The sequence below is a fragment of the Pararge aegeria genome, chromosome 8 (assembly GCF_905163445.1).
Source record: "Pararge aegeria chromosome 8, ilParAegt1.1, whole genome shotgun sequence".
Taxonomy (NCBI): Eukaryota; Metazoa; Arthropoda; class Insecta; order Lepidoptera; family Nymphalidae; genus Pararge; species Pararge aegeria.
Window position 1 is genome coordinate 8,541,309 of NC_053187.1, and position 16,077 is coordinate 8,557,385.

The window sequence follows — 16,077 nt, forward strand, 5'->3', positions numbered from 1 at the left end:
CAAAAAAAAATTACATTTTTTTTTTGTAATTATTTGATTGTAACTGTCTCATAAGTGAATACTACCGTGTCCTGTCATGAAAAACTTCATGTGTTATATAAACCTATATCCCCATGATTTCTACACGGCATTGCACCAACCCGCTTAATCGCTTGGCGGCTTACTTTGTAGAATAGTAACTAGCCACGGCCGTAGCCTCCCACCAGAAAAACAAAATATGCCTTAAAATATATGAATGCTTAATATTCCTTCCCTTAACAAAACTAGCTATATAGTTTGGTTTGTGTCCCTTAAAACTCTCGCAGAAACTTTACCTAGGTGCTTTTCCTAGATAAGAATGATTCAAAGTCAATATCCGTGAAACATTCTGATTTTCATCAATATTGATGCAGTGTTTATAGGGTAACAAACAGGCAAACTTACGCACTTCCCTATCGCTAAGTAGCGATCTCTTCCAGGCCACGTTAGGATAATGATACATATTTATCTTCTGTACAATTAAATAAGCTCCCCAAAATATCAAAAACGTGTTCGCGGGCATCTTCAGGTACTTAAATACCAAAATTTTGGTTATGCAAAATTTTTTCGTACCTTCATGCAAACAATTGTTTCAATATGTTTTGTCAAAAACAAGTTTGCTTTTTATCTTATTTTTAAAACATACTTAACAACGAAACAAACTACTACTCTCAACTATAATACTCAACGCAAGACTGGACAGCTTGTGGATGCTTGCTCCGCAGTCTATTCTGCGGAGCATAGAAAGCGGAGAAAATACTAAAATTGGCTGATGAAGAAAGTTGGACTGCACATGCGAGAGTAATTGTCGCGCTGTTTCATCATATTAACCCGTAATGGGTTAATATGATGAGGACCAATGTAGGGCACGGTTCTCCTCCCACAATGAGAAGGGGTTGAGGTCGCAGTCCACCACGCTGGCCCAGTGCGGTTTGGTGTACAGCCATCACTTACTCATTAAAAATTAATAAATAAGTAAAGTACTAACGGTATAAGTGGGTATGTACTAGCAACAAATTAGTCTTAGTTACTTGAAATATAGAAAACTTTAAAACTAAGTCTTCGGGTTAAAACTAGTGTTACGTCTACTATAAACTAATGCAAATCTAATGCACGTCGGTATTAGATATGCAGAATATTGCATTAATCCCAGCTCCGAAGCACTGATACGTCATTTCAATTAAAACCATTTCGTGTTTCTATTCAGCTTGGATTTTCTCATCAAACAGAGATTAAACGGGATGAAAGATAATATTCTGAATTTCTAACGGTGCAGCTGGATGATCGTTTTTGAGATTTATTTAGGTAAATTTAAGTTTCATAAAATAAAATTGATCTGGGAACGATAAATTGAACCGCTCATGAATGGCAATAGCATAAGTGTCAAAGAAATAAAGCAAATCTCGCGCGCCCCCGCGGCGGCGCGGCGTTGCTAAGTGCGACATTGAACGCAATCGTTCAATCAACCCAGTACACGTTCACATAAGGAAACTACTCACTAAATAGTTGATGGACTTTTTTTAACTCTCCGCAATTAAGAATGAAGCAATTATTTATTTTCTTCTCCCTTTTATTGTGATATTTGTTTTAATCGGCATGTCTTGTCGTTTTAACAGATTTTAACAAAACTTGCAATACTGACACGTCAATGAAAAGAGCGAGATAACAAAGCAATTTTATGAAATTTTTCGTTTTTAAATAATGTTCTTAACTTTATTTTTAAAATTGTACGATGAAGATTCGAGATTCGGCTTTACGAAATGTAGAAAGTGAGTCAAAATAGAGAGTTCTAATAGTTCTAGTTGCTACACCTTTTCCATTGATTTGTTTTAACATTCAATCTTATTATATAAGTATTAGTGGTACCAGAGCGTTGCCCAACGTACCTTTTATTTGTTACATACATTTTCAAAATATTATGACTTTTAAATCCATGCCTTTACTTTCTAAGAATTGCGAAAGATTTTCTAGCAAGAAACCATTCAAAATGCGCTGTGTAACTTTTAATTTCTTGTTTCTACACAGAAAATAATATTTACCCTACAACTTTCCTAACATGTTTCATAATCAATTTGTGATTTGTTTGTACAACTTTCGCTGGAGAGCCAATGTTTTGTACTTATATATTTATATGGTCTTGTGTAGTTAACAGGTTAAAATTTTAAATCACATTTGCAATGTTCATCTGAATATTATCAGATTCGTAATAAATTCTCTTGTCTACTCGCTGTAACATATACATCAATTGAATTAAAAAGTAATCCATTTTGTGCTTCTTAATAACTTTTTTGGTTTAGAAGAACAAAAACTTCGTCCAGTCAAAGTTAAATGGACGTATTACATTAAAATCGGGGAGTTTCCTAACTAGGATTAAATATCTACCCGAATATTGCTCCGTCATGATTTTGAAGGAAGTTTCAGTTTCAGTTTCACTTCCACTTTCATTAATTAAATTGAATTTTGCATCATTTTATCCTCGTTTTGTCCTGTTTAGGAGTTAAATGCTTCGTGCAGCTAAAGTTATATGGGCAGTAAATTGCCTAAGTTACAATAGTCTGCAACTACTGAAATCTGTATACAGAGCCGAAAAATCATTATGAGAATTTTAAATATATTACACAACATTTCAGTTAGACAGATTAGGTATATGCACTCTATTTGTGCTTGGTACTTTTTATGTGTGATTATGAATTCATGACCGATGAATGCAGTTTAAGCTTTTAAACATTCAATTAATTTTCGCCCGGTTTTCTAACTAAGATTAATTATTATTTGTTATCCGAATGTTTATGTATAGCTGTTGCGAAGGAAGTTCGACATTCATTAAATAAATAGGAAATTTTAGTTCCTTCATCCAACAATTAATTATGATAATGTACAAAAATTCGGCGAATAACATTTTATTCTTGTCATTGTACATTAAATTACTTATTAACTTTCATTTACATTAATATTTTGTTTTCCATTCGGATGGTTTCAATAGTGGTCATAGCATATTATCTTGTTGATGTTATTTAAGAATCAAGCATAAACATTTTAAGAATCAAGTTGAAGTAATTCAAATATTATTTACATTAGAAGAAAAGTTACGATAAATAGAGTAGTACCTAGTCCCTCGTTTTGACTGAATTACATGCAATTTTATTGAGATAGTAGTCGATACATGCAATCTATTATTGGAAACAGGTACGTCATCATAATCATCATATTAACCCTTTACCGGCCCAGATAGGGCACGAGTTTACTCCCACAATGAGAAGGGGTTAAGGTCCACCACGCTGGCCCAGTGCGGATTGGTGGACTCCACACTCCTTTAAGAATATTATCAAGAACTTTCAGGCATGCAGGATTCCTCTCGATGTTTTCCTTCACTGTTGAAGCAAGTGATATTTTCATTAAAACGCGCATAACTTATAAAAGTTAGAGGTGCTGGGATTCGAACTCGGCCCCCGAAAGTAAAGTCGAGCTCTTATCGATATTAATTAATTATTATAAAAAAAAACCATAGACAAATAAACACCGTCTCTGTTAAAAGACTAAAAAGTAAGAAATAAATATTTTCTACAACATTTTTACATTGGTGCCAATTATTAGGCGGTTTTCGTTTCGTCGTTCCATTCAAGGCTTGAAGTGCAAGCGAGAGCGCGGAACGAGCGACAAAGAGGCACAGTCGGCCTCCGCGTTCGACATCTGTCTCTCTCCTACTTGAGTGAGCGAAGCGTCCGCGTGGACAGCTTCTATACAATAATACATTTACATTTTTTCGGCAAGGATGAAGTGCAGTGAAAAGTGAATGTGGTGTCAATTGTTTATAGCAACGATAATATTTATCAAAGAAATAAAATAAAAATTTTCTTTTGAAAAATGCAACCATTCCAGCAGTATTTTCTTACGACGTTGTCACGTTCAACTATCGTCAGTAAGCCGACTTTACAGACAACCAATTTTTTTTTATTGTGACGAGCATAATTTGCTTAGCAGCCATATACCATAACCGAAGCGCTACCCGTTCAGTACTAACTATTATATAGTTCCGCTATCATCCATGGTCAGTTAAGAGTACCTAATCGAACTAATAAACGTAAACAACAAAAAAACGTACAGTCGAATTGAGAACCTCCTATTCTAAAGTCGGTTGAAAACTGGTCTTTGGAGTTAACTAAAGATATTTAAAATAGATAATATTGCTTCCCAGTAATTTTGTAATTTCTAATACGTATAGTTTAGTAGATCTGAGATATTCTAACATATTACCAATTTCCAAAAACAGGAGTATTACAAATGCATACCAGTACATAGATTATATTATAGTTTATTTGGGGCTGTAGATAATCAAGTCATAAATCGAGATTGATTTTAGTTTAATATTTAGATCAATAAATATGAGAGTGATCATCCGGTTACGTTGTTTGTAAGGTGAAATGTGGGAGAAATGCGCGGGCGGTGTCTATATAAATATTTTCTACTCAATTATATTGTTAAAGCGTAGAATAGTCATAAAGGCGTGTTATGTCACAATTCGTGACGCGAGTTAGCGTGAGTATAAATTGAAATATTTTCCTCAAGATTTTCTGCTTTGAGAGATTCGACGTATAAAAATATTTGTAAAGGAAGGAATAATCTAGGGAAATAGAAACGGAAATATGAAAAAGATTTTTTCACGGAAAACTACCGTGAAAAAATATTTTTCATTTCAACTACCGTAAATATACCGGTAGTACACAAAAATGAACTCACTTCAAATATTGTAATATACTTATTGATAAAGATTAGGCCGGAAGATTGAATCTTTTATATCAAATCCTAGAGATTGGCCAGGTGGAAATTTTTTGAAATACAAAATTGTCGTCAGCATATTTCAATCCATGCAGTATCTTTGAGGTATTTACAAAATGTTGAGGCACTTTTGTAATGAGCAATATTGTTACCTGGAAAACTCTATGATTGGATATAAAGGATTTAATCTTCCGATTTAGTCTTTATCAATGGATTACAATATTTGAAGCGAGTTGATTCTGCGATGTTGCTAATAGCAACATCGCAGAATCAACTCGAATCAACAAGCCTCACATCTTGAGACCAAAAAGACCACCAGTCCTTCAGTTATATACATTTTTTTATTACACGTTAGCCCTTGACTGCAAGCTCTCCTGGAGTTCTGAGAATGGTACTGCAATAACCTATTAGATCCAACCCGGGAGGAAACTCTTACTTAAAATACCTCAGCTAACCACAGCCAGAGAGTTTTACGAACATGCTCCGACCATTGTTGCATAAGTGAATCACTATCACTAAGCCATATTGGTGGTTAACTATGTTGCAGCTAAAATGTAGCAATAATTAATCTTTGTACTTTTCCGTGCTTTGTATGGTATAAATTTTTTTTCTATGTTTTTACGTTAATCACGCAGAGCACTGATTTACTAATTATGAGCGTACTAGCCACGCCAATAGCATAGTAAACATAGTAAACATGCGTTGGGCTGTCATCGGCAAAATGAACTGGGGGCTTACTACATTCGCATAAAGTTATATTATTTTTCAATTGTTTCAATTTTATAGTCCTTATTTTACGGACGTCGAGTTTTCTTATATAAAACTGTCATTTTAAATAATATTGCTTTAAACGATGGTAGTAAGACTTTGGTATTCAGACAGTGATTTTGGGTGAAAGGATGTTCCGAACGTCTTACATCAACCTCGTAATATTGGGTTCCATAACTCAAAAAGAAAAATAGAATATTCTAAATTTTCTTATTTCATGATTTAACGCATGCTTATGTCAAGCAGTATTGCCATATTGCGGTCTAAAAGGCGTGGGTGTCGATTTAAGGGGGGATTTTTTGTCGGGTATGGGTGCGGCGGCAGCTTGTGTGACGTGATCCTTGCAACACTATGCAATTGTAGTTCTGTTTATAAGCGATTGTTTTCATATAATATGATATGATAGTTTATAGAGAAATCTCTCGTCTCTCGCTTATTTTTTTTTATTATTTCTGGACCTAATACTGACATGTATGAGGATACAGGTAACGAGCGTGGTTATATTATAAAAGCTTACCTGCAGTATGGTTGGTAACGTGTGTCGATGGTACTGCTCGATCATGGCGTTAGTGGCGATAAGTTGTTGCACGTAGGTGTTGTGGGAATCGTAGTAGGTTGCCAAGTTGGTCGGATTAGAGTTGTTGCAGTAGTTGAGGAACGCTGTCCGATAATCTTGGCGGCTCTGTAATAAACGGATTACCATATATGTATTATCATCTTACGAGATTGGATAAATATATATTTTTTTAAGACGGGACACAAAATATCATCAGCCATATATATATAATTTCATCATATATATATAAAATTTGACAGCCAGTTGGTGCAGTGGGCAGCGACGCTGATTTCTGCATCTAAGGCCGTGGGTTCTATTCCAACAACTGGAAAATGTTTGTGTGATGAATAAGGAGTTTTTTCAGTGTCTGGGTGTTTATTTATATTATCTTAGTACCCATAACAAAAGCTACGCTTTCTTTGGGGCTAGATGACGATGTGTGTATTGTCGTAGTATATTTATATTTACATTCACATCATACAACATTCTAAATATTATATGTATTATATCTATTACTTTTGCCAGCGATGTCGTACTTCACAAATCCCGAAGGAAACGTCAGTTTTCCTGGGGTTTATTTTTGGGTATTAATGAGTGAGAGAGATCTTTAATCATGTAGTACGTATATAATTTATTGGGTACAACTATTTATTGGACTGTCGCCCTTACGAGTATGTCCGATTGGCTTTCACCGCGGCATCTTTCCTACTTTTAGCATTTTTATATTCGACGTAACTTATAAACGATAGGTCCAATTTGAATAATTTAAAGAGGTATTTACAGGTACATAATCAATCTTAATGATAAAACTAATTATTTGGAGAAAAATTAATAACATGATAAGAATGGCTAATGTCATCATCCTTCTATTGTACCCGAGTTCCGGTTGAAATTTGACCAAAAACAGTTATTGTGATTTAACTATAATAGTTAGATATTAGGCTCGTAGACTTTTTTGTCGGCAATGATGATTATTTCAAGGATGTTGGTCATATAATTCATTAATCATTTAAACGTAGGACGCCAGTAAAGACCAGTCAGTATGATTTTTTCCGACATCTTCAACAATCAACGTTATATTTCAGCTAATTAAATATGAATACAAAAACAATAAAATATGCACTAAAACCTTCCTCATGAATCACTCGGTCTATTAGTAAAAACCGTATGCAAATCCGTTTTGGCTGTTTTTGAGTTTTTCGCGCCCAGATAGACAGACTGACGCGGAGGGGGATTTCGTTTTATAATATTATACAAGGATATGTAACTACCACGTTGTGGTAGTGGTCAACATGCTCACCATTAGACCAACGATACAGTTTGGTTGGGTTTGATTCTTGGTTCGGGCATTTTTTTTTTTAAATTGGAGTTTTTTTCTATTAAGAAATTCTCTGTATCATCCCGGAGTAAAGAAATTGCAGCGTTGTCAACCCATGCCTGGATGGGCACACTAAGCTATTGATCTCGGTATTACAATTTGTATTATGTTAGCATAAAATCATTAAAGGTGCTACTTCTTCTTCTATGAAAAAGCAGGCCACAGGTCCAGCAATAAGACAGTAACTGACTGAAGATGATGATAAAAATGTTAGAAATAAGATATATTGTATGATTTATTATTATTAAATTCTTTATTGCACACACAAAAATAAAATACACAATAGATAAAAATAAACTACTTTAGGTGTGCTAAGGCGGTCTTTTCGCTAAAGCGATCTCTCCCAGACAATCTTTAATGACGACAGCGAAAGCTTTTGCTTGCGTTGTGAAAGTAACGTTGATAAAAGTAACGTTGATAAAAGTCTGTAGTAAGATAATATGTTACTGGTTACTTAAAATAAAAAAAAAAAGTGGTTTAAAAAGTGTCTCAGTGTAGACGCTACTGGTGTAGAGTTGTAGCTACTAACTGCAAAACCGCTTACAATACACGCACTAGCGTTTAATGCATCTACCCCTATACATTTAATCACGTTGCGTAAAAATATATCTTATTTTATCACCTTCCTCACGTTTAATGGAGCTATTTATAGCCATGTACGTAATGCAGAATAATAAATGTCGGAAAAAGGCCTATAAATGGGTTATAATTTATAGTGACTTGGTCCAATTTCATATTCATTATCATGACTGACATGTTATTGCCACGGCATAATGAAGAGGTACATTAAAATGGTGATATGAATCAAAACCAGAAGAAATATACAAATTTTCATTCAAATATACAAATTTTTACGCGTTCTTTTGAATAATATTTTACTTTATTTCTCAAAGGTATTTTTGGCAGTTAAAAATATTTCACTTCATACCGTTTTAAAATTAATGTTTTATACGCCATATTAACGTACAGTAAAATAAATGTTTATAATAAAAAAAAAACCGACATCAAAAAAAAAAAAATTTGAATCAATAACTTAAAAGAGATAAATAAATATACTACGACAATACAGCCATCGCCATCTAGCCCCAAAGTAAGCGTAGATTGTGTTATGGGTACTAATATGACTGATAAATATTTGTATGAATACACATAAATACTTAGAATATAAATATAAACACCCATCCACTGAAAAACATTCATGCTCAGCACACAAACATTTACTAGTAGAATCGAAACCACGGCCATGGACTCAGAAAGCAGTCTCGCTGCCTACTGCGCCAGTCGGCCGTCGAGTTTTATAAGTAATGCGAAATATAATGTTAATATTCATTCAATATTAACAATAATTTCTCGGAAGAATCGAGGGCACCAGATCACCCATGAGATGGGCTGACTTCCAGAGAGGAGTGGCGACGAATAGTCAAGCGTGCCACAACCCTTGAGTGACGACCACGACCGCTCTGACAAGAGCGAACCGACTGAGAAGAATCAACAATAATTTACAGTGAATAAATATTATTCATTAATATTTTTATCTGAATAACGCTTTTTTTTTTTAAATCTTCGTCTTAGCCAACTCAGAATACTATTCGGAGTTAGTTGCTTATCCTGAAGAAAAACACAAGGAAATATATTTCAGTTCTACAAAAACTGAGATAGGTATATCTTTTCTTTCGGGCCTCGAATGTCTTAGTGAGCAAGTTACTGATAATGGAGCTTTCAAGACTCCAAACAAAAACGAGTTTAATAAAAAATATTATTCTATAAGATTTATCGGTAAAATTGTCAACATCGTTGAAATTCACTTTATTTACTGTAGATTATACAAAGGTATTTGTGCGTAATACATATTCCACATTAATATGATTGGACGTTCCGAGTAGGTATGTAATAAACTCAAAGGTAAAGGCAGACCTTTGTGGCTTATACTAATTTTCTGGAGAGCTTCTTATACGTTACGAGGTAAAGAAACCAATTTATTTGAGAGTAAAAATAGTAAATAGGTTTGTTGAACAATTCTATTAAATATAAACGGACTCAACATTTATTTACGTACGCAGGTTTTGAAGGTACTTAGAAATAAAAGATGGAATGCTTTACTTTTTTAAGCGCGTTTGCCTAAAATACCCTGAATACTAGTTTTAATTGCATATAATAATAATAATATTAAACCTGAAGAGGAAAAAGTATCTAAATACTAGGACCTTGCTTAAGAGATTACCGCCGTGTGGAATGTTGAGTCGACCGTTATTGTTCCGATCCTCGTTTCAGTCAATGGTCTTCTCGCGAAAACTTCGACCAACATCTTAAGAAGCTTTCGCTTGGTTGTTGGATCAATGGTCGGATACAGAAGGCGGCCTTGAAACGGCGCGTATTGTGAGGAGGTTCCTCACTCTGTATCCCTGACCGCCGGTTGCTTGGGCATTCAAAAGCCCCTCAAGCGGAGGGTGGATGTTTTATTTATAAATTTTTAATAGTGTTTTTTATTTTTTTTAAGCATTGTTAAGAATTAAAAAAAAAAATGAAAAAGAAATTATAGAAATTTTCATCATCACATCAACCAATAGACGTCTACTGCTGGACATAGGTCTTTTGTAGGGAGTTCCAAGCTCCACGGTTCTGAGCCGCTTGGATCCAGCGGCTACCTGCGACGCGCTTAATGTCGTCTGTCCACCTCGTGGGGGGCCGACCAACGCTGCGCTTACCAGTTCGGGGCTGCTATTCCAGCACCTTGGGACCCCAACGTCCATCCTTTCTCCGAATGATGTGCCTGGCTCATTGCCACTTCAGCTTCGCGACTCGCTGAGCTATGTCGGTAATTCTGGTTCTTCTACGAATCTCCACATTTCTGATTCGATCGCGTAGATATACTCCGAGCATAGCTCTCTCCATCGCGCGCTGAGTGACTCTGAGCCTTCTTATGAGGCCCATAGAAATTTTATATAATAATAATAAAAATCCATCGCCTATGTATAAATAGAGCAACACTTTAGCCGAGCAATTAAGGCACACGTCGTACAAAGTGCCACGTCGTGTCCTTCAATCTGAGGCGTATGTCCCCGTAATTAAACCTACAACCACGCCCTTCAGACCGGAACATAGGAATGATGCTTGGTAGCATAAATAAGCATGGCAGTAGGACTTTCCCGGACGACCTTTGTCCGAATAAGCTCCACCATACATCTAAGCGGTATAAATTCGAAATTCATTATTATTTATCATTATTTCTAGGGCTTACTATATCAGCACTTTTGAAACATCTGGTCTGTCTGTTAGTTAGTAGCGGCTTTACCACCGGTTCGGAATGTAGATTTTACCGAAAAGAAGCCGGCGAGAAACTCATCAGTTGCTCTTTTCCTACATCAACAATTTACATTTTACGTTTTACATATTGTATATTTCAGAAACACGATTAAAACGTTTCGTGCTTGTTGATTGAATATCAACTACATAAGGATGCCACAAAAATAGGTTGACCTTTAATAAAATTAACAGATGAACCGTGACTCAATTTAAAATGCCATTACATTAAAAGCGATAAAACAAAACACCATTAAATAGCTCATCATTGAACGATTAATTATTCACAGTCCCAATTAAAAACCTTTAAGTTCAAGCATACATTTGGACACTTTTACTAATGATGAAATATATTTTCAATTAAGAGATTGGCTGTAATGTAATTGGGCTACTTTTAATGTTTCCGATTATAGGGTATAATAAATTGCGTATTGTATATATCTTTATAACTTTTATATACATGCACTTCTTATCTTATCTGATCACTCCTATCTTTTTCCATAGATATACATGATACATTAAAGCCTCTGATTAGACTACTTTGTTTATTAAAACGCTTAGTTCGCATTTTTAAACCCCCAGCGTAAATAGAGCGGGGCCAAAACTTTGACCGCTTTGTCAGACCGCTTCATACCAATACGACCAATTCAAAATGGTTTTACCATCTGTATTCTTCTTAAAGGCGGCGATTTGAGAGTGTAATTTCAAAAGGATGTATTCTTTGAAGCGCTCCACTTATTATAAATCACATCAATCTCCAGCGTCAGAGACGGGAATGTGATGTGAAAATAATTTATAATAAGACGTTCCTTAACGTAGTATGGAGTGCTCTAAAATTATTAAGCGTAACCGACAAATCAACCAGTATCCAAAACAAGGTTTAAAGAATATTTAAATAAAGCCTCTTTTGGAAATTTTATGATTTGTCAGCTACGCTAATTCGGCGGTAAAACCTCGATTGGCTAAGTAGTTTAGTCCGGTAAGTTGTGTCCAAATGTTCTAAACGCAAGTTCAAACATTCCAAATGAAATAAATAAATAAATATACTAAGACAATACACACATTGCAATCTAGCCCCAAAGTAAGCGTAGCCTGTTTATGGGTACTAAGATGACTGATGAATATATATTTTTTTTATGAATAATGTAGATAAATCCTTAGAATATACGTATAAACACCCAGACACTGAAAAACATTCATACTCATCACACAAACATTTTCCAGTAGTGGAAATCGAACCCACGGCCTTGGGCTCAGAAAGCAGGGTCGCTGCAAACTGCGCCAATCGGCCGTCAAAGGTATCATTGTAGGTATATACATTCATTCAATACATATTTAGGCTTTGGCGGGTCGACAAGTCGCGAGTCTGAAGTGGCAATGGGCGAGGCATAGCTCGGAAAACCAATGAACGTTGGGGTTCCAAGGGTTAGAATGGTTGCCACATTCATGTGCCGCACCGGCTAAAGTAGCGAGTTCGACCCTCAACGAGTTGGTCAAACCACATCAAACTATTCGCTGGGAGCTGCCGCAAACAACTGGCTGAGCACTGTGCATTTTAGAATTGGTCGGCAATCTGTTGAGCAGTGGCGTGCACTCTCACCAGGTTATGAATACACCAGGAAATTTGCAGAAAACGGCCAAAATTCTCCTCCCATGCGAGTTATATATCAATTTTAGGGTAGGCAGTGCTTTTGTGCATATATGAAGTGCACGCCACTGCGGTTGAGATGTTAGTGGTGATAGTGATGGTGATGATGATGATTGGTGGGTCCAAAAAGATTTGTTAGCCAATAAGGCTGTACGATTTTGAATAATAATTGGACTACCGATTATCATGTCCTGGATTGAAAATATAACTGTTTTCATCACTAGAAAAGTCCCACGGGAGAACTGATATTCCATGTGACGCAAGCGGAGCCTATAAAGCATTCTAAAACTGTACTATTATGAGATAATGAAGATATCGGTATAACAAGTTAATGAACAGGATTCAATAATTGCTTAGTTCACCATGTTGCAAAGTGTTACATGACGCAAAGGTAATGTAATGAGGTGCCCCCGAGGGTGGAAAGCAATCAAGTTTGCGGTCACCGTACATAGGTTTGCGTGACACAGAATTCCAAATTACACTTTAATTATTTATTACAGATGCTTGCAAATTTGATGTGAATATCCAGCAATGCCAGACTAACTTAGGCATAATATAAAACAATAGGTAAAATTATATGAACATAATGTATAGCGAGTAAGAAAAAAAATACAAAAACAAACCGAACACTGCACGAATGTTCAGATTATTTGAAAATGGCACCATACAGACGCCATATTGATTTATAAATTTGCCAGTACCATTTAAGGATTTTAATCAGAAAATAAATCCAAAAGGTAAAGGCATTAAGAAGTTTTGGTGGAGTAAAGAAACGCGCAGACACACATACATACTCGTAAATGAACATTACTTATATTAAATTCATTTATTGGGCAGTCGTGTAAATAAAGCAACGCCTGGGCCTTTCGATTTTTAAATACAATTTTATGGTTTCTCTTAGTCTAGGTGTGAATTTTCCTCATGGGACTATATCTAACGTAATCAAGTCAAAAACAGTACCGAGCACGAGTGTAGAAAGTCCTCTAACGTCTATCTGGAGAGAGTTTTCAGCAATTAATCTCTTTCTGCATTTAAGAATTTGTTCTTTTGAAACAAGCACAAAAACCCTGAAAACTCACACAACACTTTCAGTGTATTTCAATCGTTTTATCTATGGAAGAAGCGGTGCTGGCCAAGTGAAATCCGCACTGGGCCAGCGTGGTGGCGCCAGCGTGGGTGGCGCCTTAACCCCTTCTCAATGTGAGAGGAGACCCGTGCCCTGTGGTCAGTGGCGTGCGTAGAGGGTATACACAGGTTATGCAATTGATATAAAATAAAGAAAATCTCCAGTACGAGCCATTAAAAACTTAAGGCAAGAGTTTGTAAGAGTTTTAAAAACCCTACCCTCAAGTATTTATAACTTGCTCTGGAGATTTTCTTCATTTTATATCATCTGCATACCCTGTGCATACCCTCTACGCACGCCACTGCCTGTGGTCTGTAGTGGGCCGGTCGGTAGTGGTAATGGGTTAATATGATGATGATGATGATGATGATCTATGGAATAGTTATGGTATGGAATACGTTTAGTAGTATTAGAGTTTTTTGCGACAGAGCTTGTCCGGGGTACTACTATTGCCATGTGTTTTTTTTCTTTGTTCCTTCCTTTTTGGACCCCTAAATTTGCCTTTACAAAACGGTTTTGCTACTTTCTGGGCCCCTACTTGTATAATAAGCTAAACGCAGAATTGTTTATTCATAACTTACCACTCATTCAGTGTAAAAATAAAGTAACATCTTTTTTGCTTAGTAAATCTTACGAAGAAACAGAAGATTTCTTACAAACTTTATTTTAATTTACCTGATTGTCATTGTTACTAGAACCCTACTCCAAAAATTTTATAACACAACACACACACAAACACGCACTCACACTCACACACTCACACACTCACACACACACACACACACACACACACCCACACACACACACACACACACACACACACACTTTACTAAATATATTTCCTTTTTTTCCTCTAAGTTACAATTAAAGCTACACAATAGTAATGTCTTAATTTCAATCTGTCTATGTATGTTTCGGGGGCGAGGGCTGCTTATCCTTAACACAGATAAAATCTAGATAGGGTAGCCAGTTCGAAAGAAATAAACGATATTATTATTATTATTATTATTATCCTCTTACAACATCTGGTTGCATAGAAGACTATGTAATTGAGTATTATAATAGCATAAATATATGTCATAAATATATCGGCTTCGTACGCTCAGGTTGCCTTTAAAAGATCACTTTTCACTTTTAGTGATAAGGCCGCCTTTGCACCCTAGCACTAAGTACTATTACTGTTTTCCTTGTATTTTTCCTATTGTGTTGTGTTGCAATAAAATATTTCTATTCTATTCTATTCTCTTTCTTTTCCTTTATGTTTGCAGCTTTTACGTTTTGCAGAGGCTACGACCGTTTTATACCCAATATTTTAACTATTATAACCTCAGATTTATATATATAATAATACGTTTATTTTAATTAAAAGTTACACAGTAAATTAAAAATAGTACAAAATAAGAAGAACATAAGGTAATGTGTATCATGAAACCCAAATTCGATAATACTGCTATAGTGCAAGACTGAGTCGCAGTTATTATCGCCCATCTCTGGAGCGAGAAACATACACTTAAATTAAATTTAGTGAGATGAATAAAAATAAAAACCTAAAACTATGAGATACTAAATGTTCTTTTATGCTTATTTCTACCGCTACACATCATTGTTGCAGATCTGTTCCGGTCTGTTCCGGTTTGTTCCGGTTTGTTCCGGTCTGAAGGGCGTGGTTGCCGGTATACTCACAGGTACATGAGTCTTAACATCTACGCCTCAAATTGATGGCCACAGGGCGGCATGTTGCGGGACGTGCTCCTTGCATGCCTTGTGAAGTGTTGCTCTGTTTTTAGGCTTAGGCTTTCCACTTACCATCAGGTGGGTCGTCTGCTTGGTCCGTCAATTATTACTATTAATGAAAACAGGTATATTATTAATAAGAGAGAGAGTGTGCTCAGGGGAGCTATTCGATTTGGTCAAACCATCTCCTTTCTACCATCGAACTGCAAGGTACCGAAAGAATCTGCACCGTTACGTTGTTGAAATACCATCAACACGTACGAAGCGTTTTGCTTCTTCCTTTCTGATCCGCACCGCAAAGACCTGGAATGCCCCTTTCCGTCTTTCCCGATACCTATTATCTGTGTACCTTCAAATTAAGAGTGAATAGGCATCTTCTAGGCAAGCGCGCTTCATCTTAGGCTGCATCATCACTTACCATCAGGTGTGACTGCAGTCAAGCACTTGTCTATATATTTAAAAAAAAATAAAGAAAATACTAAGAGAACAGAGCAGAGCTGTTCAGCTTAAAACTGAAAGCAATATTATAGAACTTGATAAACACCTTCGCGGAAAAGCCGATTAAACTTCAATACAATGAAACTTAAACAGGTGTTGTTCTACGTACGCTAGGTCAATATACGATTATATTTTCTATGCTAACAAAAGAATAGAACTGCCATACATCTAACAGATTAGACTGCTACGAAATACGGTATAGACTGCGTCATCATTAAAAAAAGTAACAGACACAAATTACGTAGGTGGCTGAACACCTTAACTATATTAGGTAG

At 35.8% G+C, this 16,077-nt stretch overlaps 1 protein-coding gene across 1 annotated transcript in view; it reads right to left on the reverse strand.

The window, feature by feature from the left end:
- LOC120626095 overlaps positions 1-16,077 on the reverse strand; it is a 279,619-nt gene that overhangs the window by 101,842 nt on the left and 161,700 nt on the right. Inside the window, exon 6 of the mRNA XM_039893388.1 lies at positions 6,080-6,244. Within this exon, the coding sequence (XP_039749322.1) occupies positions 6,080-6,244 (165 nt within the window). The remainder of the gene's footprint in view (positions 1-6,079; positions 6,245-16,077) is intronic.